The 13,492-nt window shown below is 47.6% G+C and overlaps 1 protein-coding gene across 2 annotated transcripts in view; it reads right to left on the minus strand.

Moving 5' to 3' along the window:
* Positions 1–13,492, minus strand: part of NCKIPSD (NCK interacting protein with SH3 domain) — a 53,904-nt gene that overhangs the window by 3,233 nt on the left and 37,179 nt on the right. For both annotated transcript variants that reach the window (XM_069812206.1, XM_069812207.1), the window contains 6 exons: positions 12,628–12,798; positions 11,352–11,438; positions 9,744–9,882; positions 4,204–4,284; positions 2,761–2,889; positions 779–871 (listed from right to left, as the gene is read on the minus strand). In XM_069812206.1, the coding sequence (XP_069668307.1) occupies positions 779–871; positions 2,761–2,889; positions 4,204–4,284; positions 9,744–9,882; positions 11,352–11,438; positions 12,628–12,798 (700 nt within the window). The remainder of the gene's footprint in view (positions 1–778; positions 872–2,760; positions 2,890–4,203; positions 4,285–9,743; positions 9,883–11,351; positions 11,439–12,627; positions 12,799–13,492) is intronic.

Here is a 13,492-nt window from a genome sequence, read left to right on the forward strand (position 1 = left end):
CCAACCCCAAAGAGAACTAAAGCCAGAGTAAGATGAGCTGCAAGCATCACAGGATGAGTTATTTACCAGCAAATCAACAAAATGAATCTCAGGCAGCAAAGCCCCTGTGCTCCAGAAGGTATTAGAAAGCACAATAGTGGCACGCAGCACAGGCAGAAATACCTGGCACTGCTCTTCCTGCGGAGATCTCCAGTTTTCTAGCAATCTGCTTTGCAAAAGCTCTACATGTACAGTGGATTTCACTCTATGCCTGGAGCAGACACAAAGCTAACCCTCTGCCGGCAATTCTGAAATGGGAAGTTCCACTCTAAGCAGCTTTTTGGAAGGCAAGACCTCCCTCTGGATCTGTCCCCCGGGGCACATGATTGCCAGCATGGGCTGAGGTTTGTGTGCCAGCGCTGATGGAGTCCTGTCTGTCCAAGGACAGAAATGGCCCAGGACCAGCTTTCTTCCCAGACAAGAGCTCGCCTACATTGCAGCTGGCCATGCTGCAAGATGGGGCTGATCTGACCCAGAAGTACAAGGAAACAGCAGCCCTCTCCTCTCTTCCTAGATGCCATTAGCATCACTTTATTCTTTGTGCAGCTCCATCCTCAGCAATGCTGCTTGTCACCCTCACAAATTCACCAGGAAGCAGCACATCCTGCCTGAGCCGACAGCTCCTCAGCTACCTGCATCCGCAACACATCCTACCCCTTAACGAGCACCCGGCTCGTTTCCCTGAGTCACCATTAGCTGCACCCCCTGCTAGGCATGTAATAGTGCCGCAAACACTCACCTCCCCTGTTCAGCAGCAGCAGCAGCTTTTCTGTGAAAGTCTTGACATTCGAGTGCTTGCTTATTGTAGTCATGATCACACTGTGTTCTGGAACTAAGGAAGAAACCTGTTCAGCATATCCCTTTGTTTCCTGAAGACCATGGTAATGAAAAAAAACTAGCAGAGGGGTCCTATTTTGCATCAGTGCTCTGGGGAGCTTTGGGGTACCACAGTCTATCAGGCTACAAACAGTTTCAGCCCCACAGTAGGTGGGCAGGGAGAGGGAAGGTGAAATAAATCTGGAAACAATGCATGAAACACTTGGGACTTTGTGCTTTCTATGCACACCTGATTCACACGGGCTCCAGTCCTGCCAGACAAATACTGTGAAATACCTTGCAAAGGCTTTATGTTGTCAAACATTACCTCTGTTCACAACCCTCTAAAGCCAAGGGCTTCACTCTCTGGTATCTTCTTACTTCATACCAGCAGTGCCCTGCTGGAATTTATTGCCTTGCAAGCTGCCATAAGGGATGACCAGAAGGGAAAAGTTTTTCCTAGCACTCGGCACCGGGCTGTGCAAGTGTAGGGGCTGAAGAATTCTTCTAGGAAATGTCCCCTAGCCTGCTTTGGGGGTGATTTGTCGTAACTAAAATAGGTTCACCCTAACAGACCTTATGCATGTGTGTGAGTGTGCACACTCAGAAGCATCCAAACAGCACAGCATGGCTATGTCTGTGGCACAGGGTTGGCAACCCTATAATATTTCACAGGCTGTGAAGTGCTTTAGGATCCTTTACATTGAAGAGCATCAATGTAATACGTTTTTAGGAGAGTTTTTGAACTAATGCTGCACCACTGAAGTGTATGATCGATGAATCTTGCAGATAGAGGAATAAAAAATTCAATCCACTAATAAGCAACCTGAACATCATTTAACATGATCTTAGCATAGAGAACAAGTCGCTGCTCTCAGCTACACCCCAGGTGGGCAATAATCCCCCAGAAACACAGTGCCTGTCATGCATTATTGCCTAATTACTGCAGCCAGGAAGTATACGGGTAAGTGTGAGAAGAGGTAATGAATGAAAGCAGCAGAGATACACTTAATCAGTCTCTGTGCAATCAACTTTCACATGAAATTAGAAACTTTCACATAAATTTTAATGAAGCGCAACCCAAAATAACAGGTAAATTACTGGACACGTCCTTGCTGCTTTATCCTCCCCTCACTCCACGAAGCCAAGGATAAAGCCATGAAGCAGAACGAGAGGAAGTAATTAACTAAAGACAATTGGAGCAATAGGAGATTTTGGGTTAAGGAGTGGCCTCTCTTAGCAGGACCTGGAAATACACTACAATCTTCTAACAACAGGTTTCAAAACTCACAGGCAGCGAGAGGGCAAATGCCCTTCTCTAGGGACCAGATGTGTTGTCTGTTCTCATGGAGCTCAGCAGGGGAGGGAGGACAGAGAACCAGGGCAATCAGGAGAGAGCGCTGCGCAGGCCAACGTTGAAGAGCCTGGCCCCAACACATAGGCATTGAATGAACTTCAAGAGGTACAGAAGGGTAAGCAGAAGGTTTGTCAAGACCTACAGAAGGCAGAGGACTTTCTTTCTGGACTGGTACCAAGAAATGCCTGCTGAAGCATTTTCTCTCCCAAATCAGCTGTGCCTACAAGTTAACCCCACTCATGTTCTGCACATACAGCCCAGCAACTGCTTTAATCCAGGCAGTGTGAAAGTACAGAGAAAAATCTGCTGGGTTTCACAGAGCTGCTGTGCCCCAGAGGGTCAGTTGGTTGGACACGGGCTCTCAGACTGTTTTTTCCTCTAAGGTTTTGCACAATATTTAAACACAGTGTATTGCCAGAGGCTAGAGGAGCTGGAGAGGTTATCATAGCACCATGAAGACCCAGTGATATTCTCCCTCCCTCCCCATTCTTCACACCCTCACTCCAGACCACTGAAATCCTGCCAAGGCAGCGCAGCACCAAACCAACCTGGAATGTGGAGATTGAAGGCCAGAAGGACATTGACAAATAAGTCAGGCAGCTGGTCGGTGGTGTCCGAGGGCAGCCCATCCTCAATCACATCCAGCAGGAACTGCACAAACTGAGAGTTGAGATGTTCTGTGCAAGGAAAAAGAGGGGCATTTACAGCACAGTGAAAATAAACCAAGCAACAAGGGACCATGCAAGCCACTTCTCTGTGCTTTTATGCTTAAAAACCATTAGTGGGGTGCCAGTGTCAGCCTCCAGGGAATTTAACAACCCTGCAAGTGGACTAGACAGACAACTGAGTGTTTTTGTGCGAGAGACAAGCGGTTCAGAGAACTACCCACAGTGCAGGGGAACGCTGAAAGTTGGTTCCCCATTGGCAATTTTTTGGAGTAAATAAAACACCAAACCCTGCTCTAGCTGTCATTGCAGCATCACTGCTGCAACAGTGATGAATGAAGGCTTCAGGTAGGAAGATATTTGTATTCTTGACCACTGGTTTAATGCATCTATTTAAAAAAAAGTAATCATCCAGATCATTAGTAATAACCCATTTTTCAATTTAGCTATTAGGAAAGCTCAGGAGCTCATGCAAATAAGTCCACCTGCAGGAAATAATTGCCAGGGTTACACAAGGAGAGAAAAGCAGGAGGTGTGGAGGCTCGTTGCATCGTCTCTACTGCGCCAGCTTGAATCCTGTATGTGTTTACTAGGGTGTTAAGGTGAAGCTGCTGAGGAGATGCTTATAAAAATCTCTACTGCTTTTCTAGGAAAAATGAGCCCGGAGTTTCCCAAATACAGGGAACAAAACATGGCTTGGGGAAGAAGCAGGCAGGCAGGGCTTTCTGGCTGAAGGTTGGAATGAAAGGACAGAGGATTAAACAGGCAGATCTGGCGCAACGTTTGCACTTCCTCATTGACAGCAATACCCTTAATCATCTCTGCTTTCCCTAAGAGCTTGAAATACTTAGGGCTGCACCATCCTGTTAGAAGGGAGACCAGGAAGAGGCCACATTGTGCAGCTGACAGCTTTAGTGGGCATTCATAGAGTGATGTGGGCTCTCAGCCTCATCAGCAGGCAGAACATCTCCAAGGCAGGTAAGAGGTACATGCTTTCATGCAGGGCAGAGGTAAAACAAAATGCCGCTTAGTCACAGTGATAGGCAAATCCACCTCTTCTGCAGCATGGCATCAGTCCTCCACTGCTCTAAGCCAGGTTTGTGCTGCTATCTCTGGAAATCTGGCATCTCAGCCCAGTATTTCAGCAGCCAGGCTCTACTGATAAAGAACAGACCCTACTCCTGGCCTGCTTGTACTGGGCTTTCCCCTAAATGTCCCCACCTTGGCCCCCAGGAAAGGTCCCTTCCCTGTGTCTGCCAGCACACGCCAGATGTCCCACCATCAGCTCTGCTGTCCTACCAAGCTGTAAGTGTAAGCTGCTCTTACCATAGTGATGATATGGCAGGGGCTCCCCCATGGAGAACATCATTGCCAGCACCAGTGCAGAGTAGCACATCTTTTGATGATCTGCAAGATAAAGGTCCTGCCATTAGTTCTTCCGAGGATGTGAAACACTGTTCCCCAGCTGCAGCTGAGAAGTCACACATTTAATACAGGCATTTAACGCAATTAGACTGCTCCTCATTTCTGTATTTACTGAGCTATAAGGGTGTTTTTTCCCCTGTTTAAGCACACCACATGCCTTCTGTGCCATGCATTTCCAAAGCAATTTAAAAATAATCACAACAAGAATTCTCAATTTTTTTCCCCTCCACTTAAGAGGATCTGGGAAGATTTGATCTGAATAATTAAAAACCGCCCCTGCAGAGTCCCAGGACACATCCCATAGTTATGTAATTACTGAACCCAGAAAAAACATCCATCTGGCCACCTCAAAATACTGCTTGTTCCACCCAACACCACCCCCGGACAGCTATGCTGCTTGTTACCATCTCTGCACTGCTCTACTTTCGCTACCTCAGCTCTGCCTGGAGGTATAAAAGGTCTCTGGGGAGACCAGATCACTGCTCATGACTCGGGCTGTGCATCTGCCCACCTCCCAGGCCACACGTGTCTCCAGCATTAATACATCCCGCAGCCTGCTAGTCCAACACAATTTTCGCTGGCAGCAGCTATACGTGAATGCTCCACAGAACCACAGCCGGTGCCTTTCCTGAATTTTAATTAATGGATACATCTCAATGGATATTTGCAGAAGAAAAAAAAGTCATGGAATAGGATCTGTGCCATCATCAAATGTAGCCTCCATCCAGTTCAGCAAGTCTGAAGACTATAGGAAAGGAGTATTGTTTTTATAAAGCAGGTTACCACACACACTGGCTAAATAAAGTTCAGCTACACCTGCCAGAAAGAGCCTAGGGGTGCTTGTTAAAAGGAATCTGAGGATGTATATCTAAAAAAACTGACCCAAACTACTTTTCATTAGAGGAGAAAAAAGTCCCTTCAGTGTATGATGCTTCTCCCAACAGTACCACTTCCCTGCACGATACATGCTGGTTCCAGTACCTGCTCCAAAACCCTTAAGACATTTCACTTCTCTATGCACAGATTGATCCATCTCTAAGCACCTGCACCCTGCAGTTTGGTTTTGACTGCACAGGCCGATGCCTTCACTGTCACCGCATACTCCTGGACTGGCCAAATGACTTGCAACACTTGGCAGCTCTCAGATTTACTGTTAACATGGGGAAAAAAAAAATGCTAGCAAATCATTCCAGCCTCGTGCCCCTGGAAAGTCAGCTCTGTGAGCAAAGCCTCTATAAGCAAAGAACATGCAGACTTTGTCAGAGCTCCACAAGATGCCTGAGTTTTCAAATAGCAAATACTTTGAGTAAAAATAGATCATTTGGGGCTTAACCAGAGATACTACAGCATTAACGAGATTAAGAGTTTGTAGGAGAGCACTCTAGACCATGTGGCAGCAAAGGAAAGCTGGAAACTGCTGTTTACTTTTGGTAAACAGAGAGGGAGGATATTCGATGACTTAAATATAATTCATATTTCCATAAGAAGCTCTCAGCTGTAAGGTATCAGTGATGCCAAAGCTCACTGTAGCAGAAAAGAATCTGACAAACTGTTCACCACCCAGTTTCTTCATTCTTTCCTCCATGGCTTCAAGAGTTGGGTGTCAGAGGCAAGATACTGCAGCAGGTACACATAGGCACCTGCTGTTCCCATGTTCCTAGTAAGGCTTTCATGAACAAAACATTTTCTTTCATAACATCAGGAGCAATGAAGTAATGATCTGAGAACCAGAAGCCAGCAATAAACACGTGGCTATAGCAAATATGGAGGAAGAGGTTAATTGGGGGGTGGAGGGTGGGCAGGGGAGGGTAGTTTTACACATCCTTGGCCCATCTGCCATGAACTGATGTCCATTCATCTCAGCTGACAGCAGACTCCACTACTAGGTGGCAAATCTTGTCATATTTGCCTAATGGTGCTGAATCAAAGGATGCTGAAACCAGTCAGAAAGCTGAACTTGGGATAAATCCAGATTAATCTGATACACTCACTCAGCACAGATTCTACAAGTTTTTGGACTGTCCCAGCTGTAGCAAGACTTATCCAAGACTCAACATGGTGAACAACAAAGTAATTGCCAGTCAAAGCACAGCTTTGTTTTTCCTTCCAGACCAGCACCAGTGGCTGCAAGAAAGTAAATAGCATTGATACAACTCTCCTGAAGCAGAGGGACTCTGCTGACAACAGACTGATAAGCATCACTCAAGTGGCCGTGAAGGGCAGGAGAGATGTGGCTGTTTGCTCACCAACCTGCATTTCTGAAGCCTACTGAGGTACTGCTAAGAAAGCTGCTATTACGTATGAAAGGTATTTGTCAGAGGCCTTCAAAGACCTTGCTTCCAACCTCTAAACACAGCAGTGCAAAATCTGGGCACTGGGAGCAGACACAACTGTCTGCAACTGAAGTGAAAAGAGCCCGACAGCCAACTTGCATGTACACTGAGCTGCAACAAGGGAGAAAGTCACGATTACAGACTGGATTATCCCTGTCTGCTTTCTTTGGAATTGTTCTGGTTAATTCTGCCTCGCTGTGGCTTATCATAAGCTCTTCTAACATTGATAGATGTGCAGGCCAGCCACAGCAGAGGGAAGTAGCGGCTGTCCAGAAGCAATAAGACCCAAGCATCTGGCAGAAGAACTGGCCAGCAGCCAACACGCCTGCATCAGCCCCAGGGTAAAGTGCCTTCTCATCAAAGGCACCCAGCATCCCTGCACAGGGCTTCTGCCTTGGCTGCTCTTCAGTAACAAGCCAGGAGGGATCCCACAGAGCTGCTGCAGCCAGTTCAATGCTCCCTAGTTGCTTAGTGCTGGCACCAATTGCTCTGGCCCCTGCCATCCGCAGAAGGGATTAGCTATTCCACAGTATGTCATGGATCAGCTGCTATTCCCTAGTTTTTAGTACCAAAATAAGCTCAAGTCGTTCTAGGATTCAAGGTCATGTTTTCACACAAGGTACCGCTTGCCATTTGCTGGCAGGACATGGAGCAATAAGCACCAGAATGGCAGGAGGAAACTAGTAATGCCCTAAAACACCTCTGAAGGACAGACACATTTGGGTCAAGGATGGTCACTTCTCTGCAGCCCTACTGTGAAGGCCAAGAGGACTGGATGCCACACAGATGACATTTGCGCAAGTGCCCGCCATAAACTTAGCACAAGGCAGGCAGCACAGGATCAGGACACCAGTTTGGGAGGCTTCTATAACCAAAAGCAGTCTGTCAGCAAAGGAAGAGCAGCTTTTCATCCATCAGTTGTACTGCCTATGTATTACAGCAAGGAGGGAAAAAACCCTCACCTTGAGACGAAGCTAGGGAAAGAAGAGATGCTGCAGAGCTGCATGTTGGCAGTTCAGAGGACATAGCAGAGCTGCTTTTCACCCACTTCCACTGCAATGCTTTTTAGGTCCCAAAGCAGAGCTAACACTTGCTGGGAGATAGGCCTGCTTCAACCAGAATTGCTGTGTGGAGATTAGCAAAGGTGTGCAGAAATCACCTAGGTCAGAGCTCGATGCTCCATCATATCAAGAGGCTGAGTTAGCTGTGCTATCTGGGAATGACACAGCCCCTGGCAAAACGCTCTGGACAGCAACACTGTGACCAGGCAAGGAGTAATAAGGGCGACCAGCCCACCCTGCCCATACGAAGACAGCTCAGGGAACAGAGCAGGAGACTGAAGCCTGTTTGGACATGGTGCAGAAGACACTCAACTGGAGACAATCTTTATGAATTAGTGATGGATGCATGATAAAGTTTATTTTTGGCAGCACAAAATCAGGAGTGTTGTTGCCACAGAAGCACAGTCATAGTCCCATAACCAAGTAATATTTGCTTCTTGGGCAGTAAAACCTCAGCCTAGAAAAGAAGTTTGTCATGCATAACCAGATAAAAACACCAACAGCGTGATAAGTTCCCTGCACAGAATTGACAAGCAGCAGTAGCACAAAGAGAAGGCGTAGCTAACACAGGTGTAATGATCTCAGTCCCACACCACATCACCAGTGCTTTGCCCTGCCCTGAGTTGAAACACTATTTTTCAGGCACTCCCCACCTTTGAAAATGCCTGCATGTCAAAGCATCTAAGCAAAGATGAACGCAAAGCCTTCTGCAACAGGCTTGATTTTCACCTCTCATACCCCTTTCCAGACACCAGATTAGCCGCATTAGTCCACACAGTCAGGTTGGCACAGTCTGTGGTGAGATCTTCACCATGGGGAGAAGGTGAGAGGGACATCTATTATGCACGTCCAAAGTGGTCATCTTGGACATATACTTGGCTCCCATGAAATGGGTGTGACGGTACCTGTTCTGCACAGACTTGTCAATCCCTACGCAGTCTCATCATCAAATTATACTTCTCCACAGCTCCATGATGCCCGCAGCAAACCAACAGGTTACAGACTGCAATCAAGGCAGCAAGGCTCCAAACACTGGGGATCTTCTGATTTGATCCACATGGTCACTCAACAGCTACTTTAATTGTGGGTCATGATGAGCACAAAACAATGGATTTTCAACATTCCTTTAAATAGTATATGCCACTGCCAGCACTGCTGGCCTACAGGCTGACTTCAAAATGGGGAGTAAAGCTGTGACTGCCGGGGTCAGGCACGTATAGGGAGCTGGAAGGTAATGTCAGGGGAGTACTACTACATGTTCACCTTGTTCTTAGGCTCTTGCTCAGCACCTGCTCCTGGCTGCTGGGAGATAAAGGACACTGGGCTAAGCAGGAGCTCTGGGGGACAATGCCAGCAAATCTGACCAGACCACCACCACTGAGCTTTTGAGCACATGGAGCTTAAAGGGCAGAAAGGATGTTCCTGTTAATAGCAGGGACAGGTCACCCTAACAAAGGGAGCAGGAGCATGAAGTAGAAGGAACACAAGGGCAAAGCCTGAGTATGGAAAGCAAAGAGCTGGGGAAAGAGAGCTGTGGCACTATCCTGTAGAGGACCCAGACCGCCACTTTAACAGCACTACCATCTCTCAGTACAGTGGTGGAGAGAAGGCCCTTTCCTTTAACCAGCATACATCTCATTCACCAGCAAGAAACACTGCAAAGATCCGGCGTAGAGTGCTGAAAAAAACCTGCCTATAAGAAGCTGCAGAGATCTTCCTTGAGATCTGCAGGTGTCTCTTGTCAGCATCATGAAACAAAACTGGAACAGCTCAAAATGTACTTTAAGACACCTACAAGAAGTGATGCAGATCATTAATGGCATGTTCAAGAGCTAGAGGGCCTTGCACCATTGGACTGAAACATCCCCTCCCGTGCATTCTTCACTTACAGCTGTAAGAACCTGAGTAACTTTAAAAACAGACACCATTCTCCCCAGAGCACTGGGTATGTAGAGCAGTCAGGCAATGAGGGGCCACCAGTGCTGCTGTAAATCATCTAATGGAAAGACACATTCCTGGGGACCTGGGTACAGCAGCTCTGGCTCACCTTGTGTGTGCGTCTGCATGTCCCGGGCCAGCTCCATTGGCAGCACAGAGTTTACAAGTGTTGAGATGACTGCAGCGTCCAAGTTGCACATGGCTCCAAAGCACTTCAAGAGCAGCAGCCGTAACGGCACCCTGTGTTCCTGCAGAAGTAATTTATTAGATGAAATGATGTCCCAAATGAGGGCTTATACTCTAAGGCAGAGACATAACTGGCTAGAAGTTCCCACTGTTGGGAAGCCACAGACCCTCCCAGGGTGATGGTGAACCCAGAACCTCTACTAGCTTTTAAAAACAGCACAGGAGTCATTTTATGGTAACATTCGCAACTGGGCTGGCTACAGGTTGTTGGCATATGCAGTCAGGGCATGTGGCAGCCAGAGCTCAGTTCTGAAATGCCCCACTTCATCCACTAAATATGATACAAATCAACAACCTATACCCATCCCCAGCAAACAGATTTAATTTGCTGAGTAGCCAGGATTCTCTGAGCACGCTGAGGTTTTGCAAATGCTGCTCTGAAGGAAGTTTCCTGACAACCCAAAATTTGGAAACCCTCTTTAGCACGTGATGGTTAATGAACAGCACGGAAGCAGCTCCTCCACTGTGAAGCTGTTGGGTTTGTGCCGGGAGCAGAGGGTACAAACCAGAAAGTTTTGGGACATCCAGGGATTCCAGCAAAGATGATGCTCAACCTGCAGCTCCTACACAGTGCTGGTACTGGGGTAACCTTCATACTACAGCCTCAGCCAACAACTCCAGGGTTCAGAGAACAGAAGTGAGCCAAGCTCTGGCACTGGGCACGACAGCAGCTGGGACTGGAGACCCAACTGCTCTCTATCTGGTCATGCTTCCTGGAAATCCTGGTCAGAGAAGAGCAGGCAGTAAAAGCCAGCAGGCTCCATTATACCCAGCCTGCCTTCCCATTGCTCTCAGGTATGCTACAGCCCCCTGATGCTGAGCTCTGGGTTCAGACACAGAAATGCCAGATGAAAGCTAAATGCCACAAGGCTTGATGTGCTGTAGCTGGGGACTTAGGGACAAGATGGGCTCAAGTTTCCAACCCCCCCTGAGTCCTACAACAGCACATTCCAGGAAGGAGAGGGGCAAAGCAACACCGCACAGGCGTTGAAGGCAAAACTTCAATTTCTTCCTCTGAATACTGATTTCCTTCCTCACTCCCAAGGCTTCTACTCACAACCTACTTTCCTAAGCAAAGCTATTCACTAATGCACAGGAGTGTATCAATTAAAAGAGGAGCAGCCACAGCCTGTCAGCTTTCCCAAGGCATCCTTGGAAATCCTTCCTCTAGATATTAGTGATGCCAATTCTGTCCCCCCATGGAGCTAATAAAAGCAGCAAGCTTTACCCTTCACAGTGCTAGCTACCACTTCGAAGTCTATACCATCCTCTCTCTGCTCTTCCGTACAACTTGCACGCATAGCATTGACATTAGCCAGCACACAAAAGGGATGTGCTGCAACTCCATCTAGTTCACAGAACTGCCCTGTGCAGGGGGAATGTCTCCCATACATTCATCATAGCAACCCTGCCCTATTGCATCTTCAGGGAAATCTCAAAAAGAGGTATTTGATGCATTCTCCCACCTTACCATCTGATAATACGCCACAAGGGACAGGACGGATTCAAACTCATTCTTCTTGCACATTTTCTTGCAAACTTCTGGGTCTGCATCTGTCTGGAAGAAGGAATGAACAGGTCAGCCCAGTGGCACAAAGCAGCAAGATGCCTGCTGCAGGTACCTTGAGGGAGGCCAGCTGCTTTCAAATCTCAGTAGCCCCAGCCCAACCATCTCTCAAAGAAACTGAAGGCAGAGCACAGACAGCTCAAGAACCGCCACCCTGCAGATTCTGCATCAAAGTGAATTCTTGAGATATGTCTCTGCCATACAACATGTCTTGGGCTGAAAACATCTAAAAAACCCATGACCTGAGCAGCACCTTGATGACTGTATCATGCAGTTACACAGGGCAGCTCCAGCACCGTTCCCATCCTGAGAAGTATTGTACATCTCCCACTCCTAAATTATGAGGGAATGGTTGCACAAAATCCACCTCTGCCTCGCCCTGCAGGCCCACAGCGAGGCGGCACAGGCCCTATGTTGAGTGACAAAGACACGGGCATTTATTACGCAAAAAAATATCTGTTCTGCTTATGTCAGAACTGGAGAGGAATACAAAATAGGTGCCAGAGCAAACCCCACACCAGCACCTGTAACACAGACCATGTCACTGCACTGAATGGCAGCTCCCATATCATCACAATACACAGATGGCCTTGTACATGCTAGCAACAGCATTGGGACAGTATTTCCCACTGCTGCTCACTATGGGAATGTACCTCTCCTGTACGCACAGATGTGGTGAGATACTTTACACTTTCTCACAAAAATAGCTTTAAAGCTCACTGTCAAGGCAACCAAAGAATTTTCTTTGCATTTAATGGGCCTCACCCCACAGGTACTTCCCAGCCACAGACGATGTTTTAAATGGAAGACATTTGAAATGGGCCTAGGAGTGCTACAACCCTCACAGCAGACTTCTAGGTCTTCTGTGGGAGGTTGGGTTTTTTTGGAGTTGAGGGCTTATATTCTCCTGTGATAGGTAAATACCACAGCTATCATGAAGAATGGCTCTATAACTCTTTTCAGAACAGCTTTGTAAGGTAAAGTGCAAGGCAGCTCAAGAGCACTGCAGACCCCACACAGGAGGGCAGGGCTTCACATCGATGGTAAAGGATGCACAAGAAACCTATGCCCTCTAAAACAGCAGATCTGATGGCAACACAGGGGCGAAGGAGGTCAGAAGAAAGGAACTCCACCAGGGCTGTCTGCTCTGCTCTGCCTGTAAAGAAAGAAATTTACTCACCAGGATGCGAAGCAGCTCCTCCAGGTAGCAGCAGATGACGTTCTCATCCTCATAGAGCGCCCAGCTGCGCTGCTGAGCATCATCCTTGTGCCTGGCCAGATCTGCAAAGATCACCTCCAGCCGCTGCTCATCGTGGCAGATCTGTCCCGAGGGCAGCCCCGCACTCAGATTCTGCACAATAGCAAAACAACTGGTTAGTGGGGTCCTGACAGCTAGCTGTTGTTTGGGTGCCTGTTTCCTCTAATCTTTGTCTCAGGACTGGCAGTTGACCTCATTCAGTCAAGAGCTGGCAGCAAAAAACCAGCAAGTTTAAGACACGTGCAATTATTTCAGCTCTCATACTTTTGGGGCCTCTACCTGCCTCCTTTCCTTGCACAGCTAATGCAATGAATGAACTGAAATAGGTGCCAGAACTGGTGCACAGTGAAAAAGTCTTTAAATCCAAGCTGCCACTATCCTGCTGAAGCATTAGCTGTCTTCTGAGGATGTTAATGGACCCAAGAAACCTCACTCAGACACAGCTATACCCCTTTTCTCTTATGGCATTTAGTAACCACCAGGACCGCTGCCAGGCAGCAGCTGAGCACAGCTGCAGGCTCACCCCCAGTAAAACAGATGTGTCCTGGACACCAAACCACCACACTGCACAACTGCCTCCAGGAAGCAGAAGTTCCCTTCACTGCCCCCTCCCTCCAGCCTGAAAGGGACAGACCTTCCTTTAATCCTTGACTTGTGAGCAAACACTTGCATCGTACTCTACATGCCAACTGCTCAATACTACGTCTGCCATCTTCTGCAGCAAGGATAGAACCAATTCATCCTGGGCCGCTTTCGTTCTGCTTTCTTCCAAACAGCAGAGCTCAAC

Source organism: Haliaeetus albicilla, chromosome 24 (genome assembly GCF_947461875.1).
Source record: "Haliaeetus albicilla chromosome 24, bHalAlb1.1, whole genome shotgun sequence".
NCBI classification, from domain to species: Eukaryota; Metazoa; Chordata; class Aves; order Accipitriformes; family Accipitridae; genus Haliaeetus; species Haliaeetus albicilla.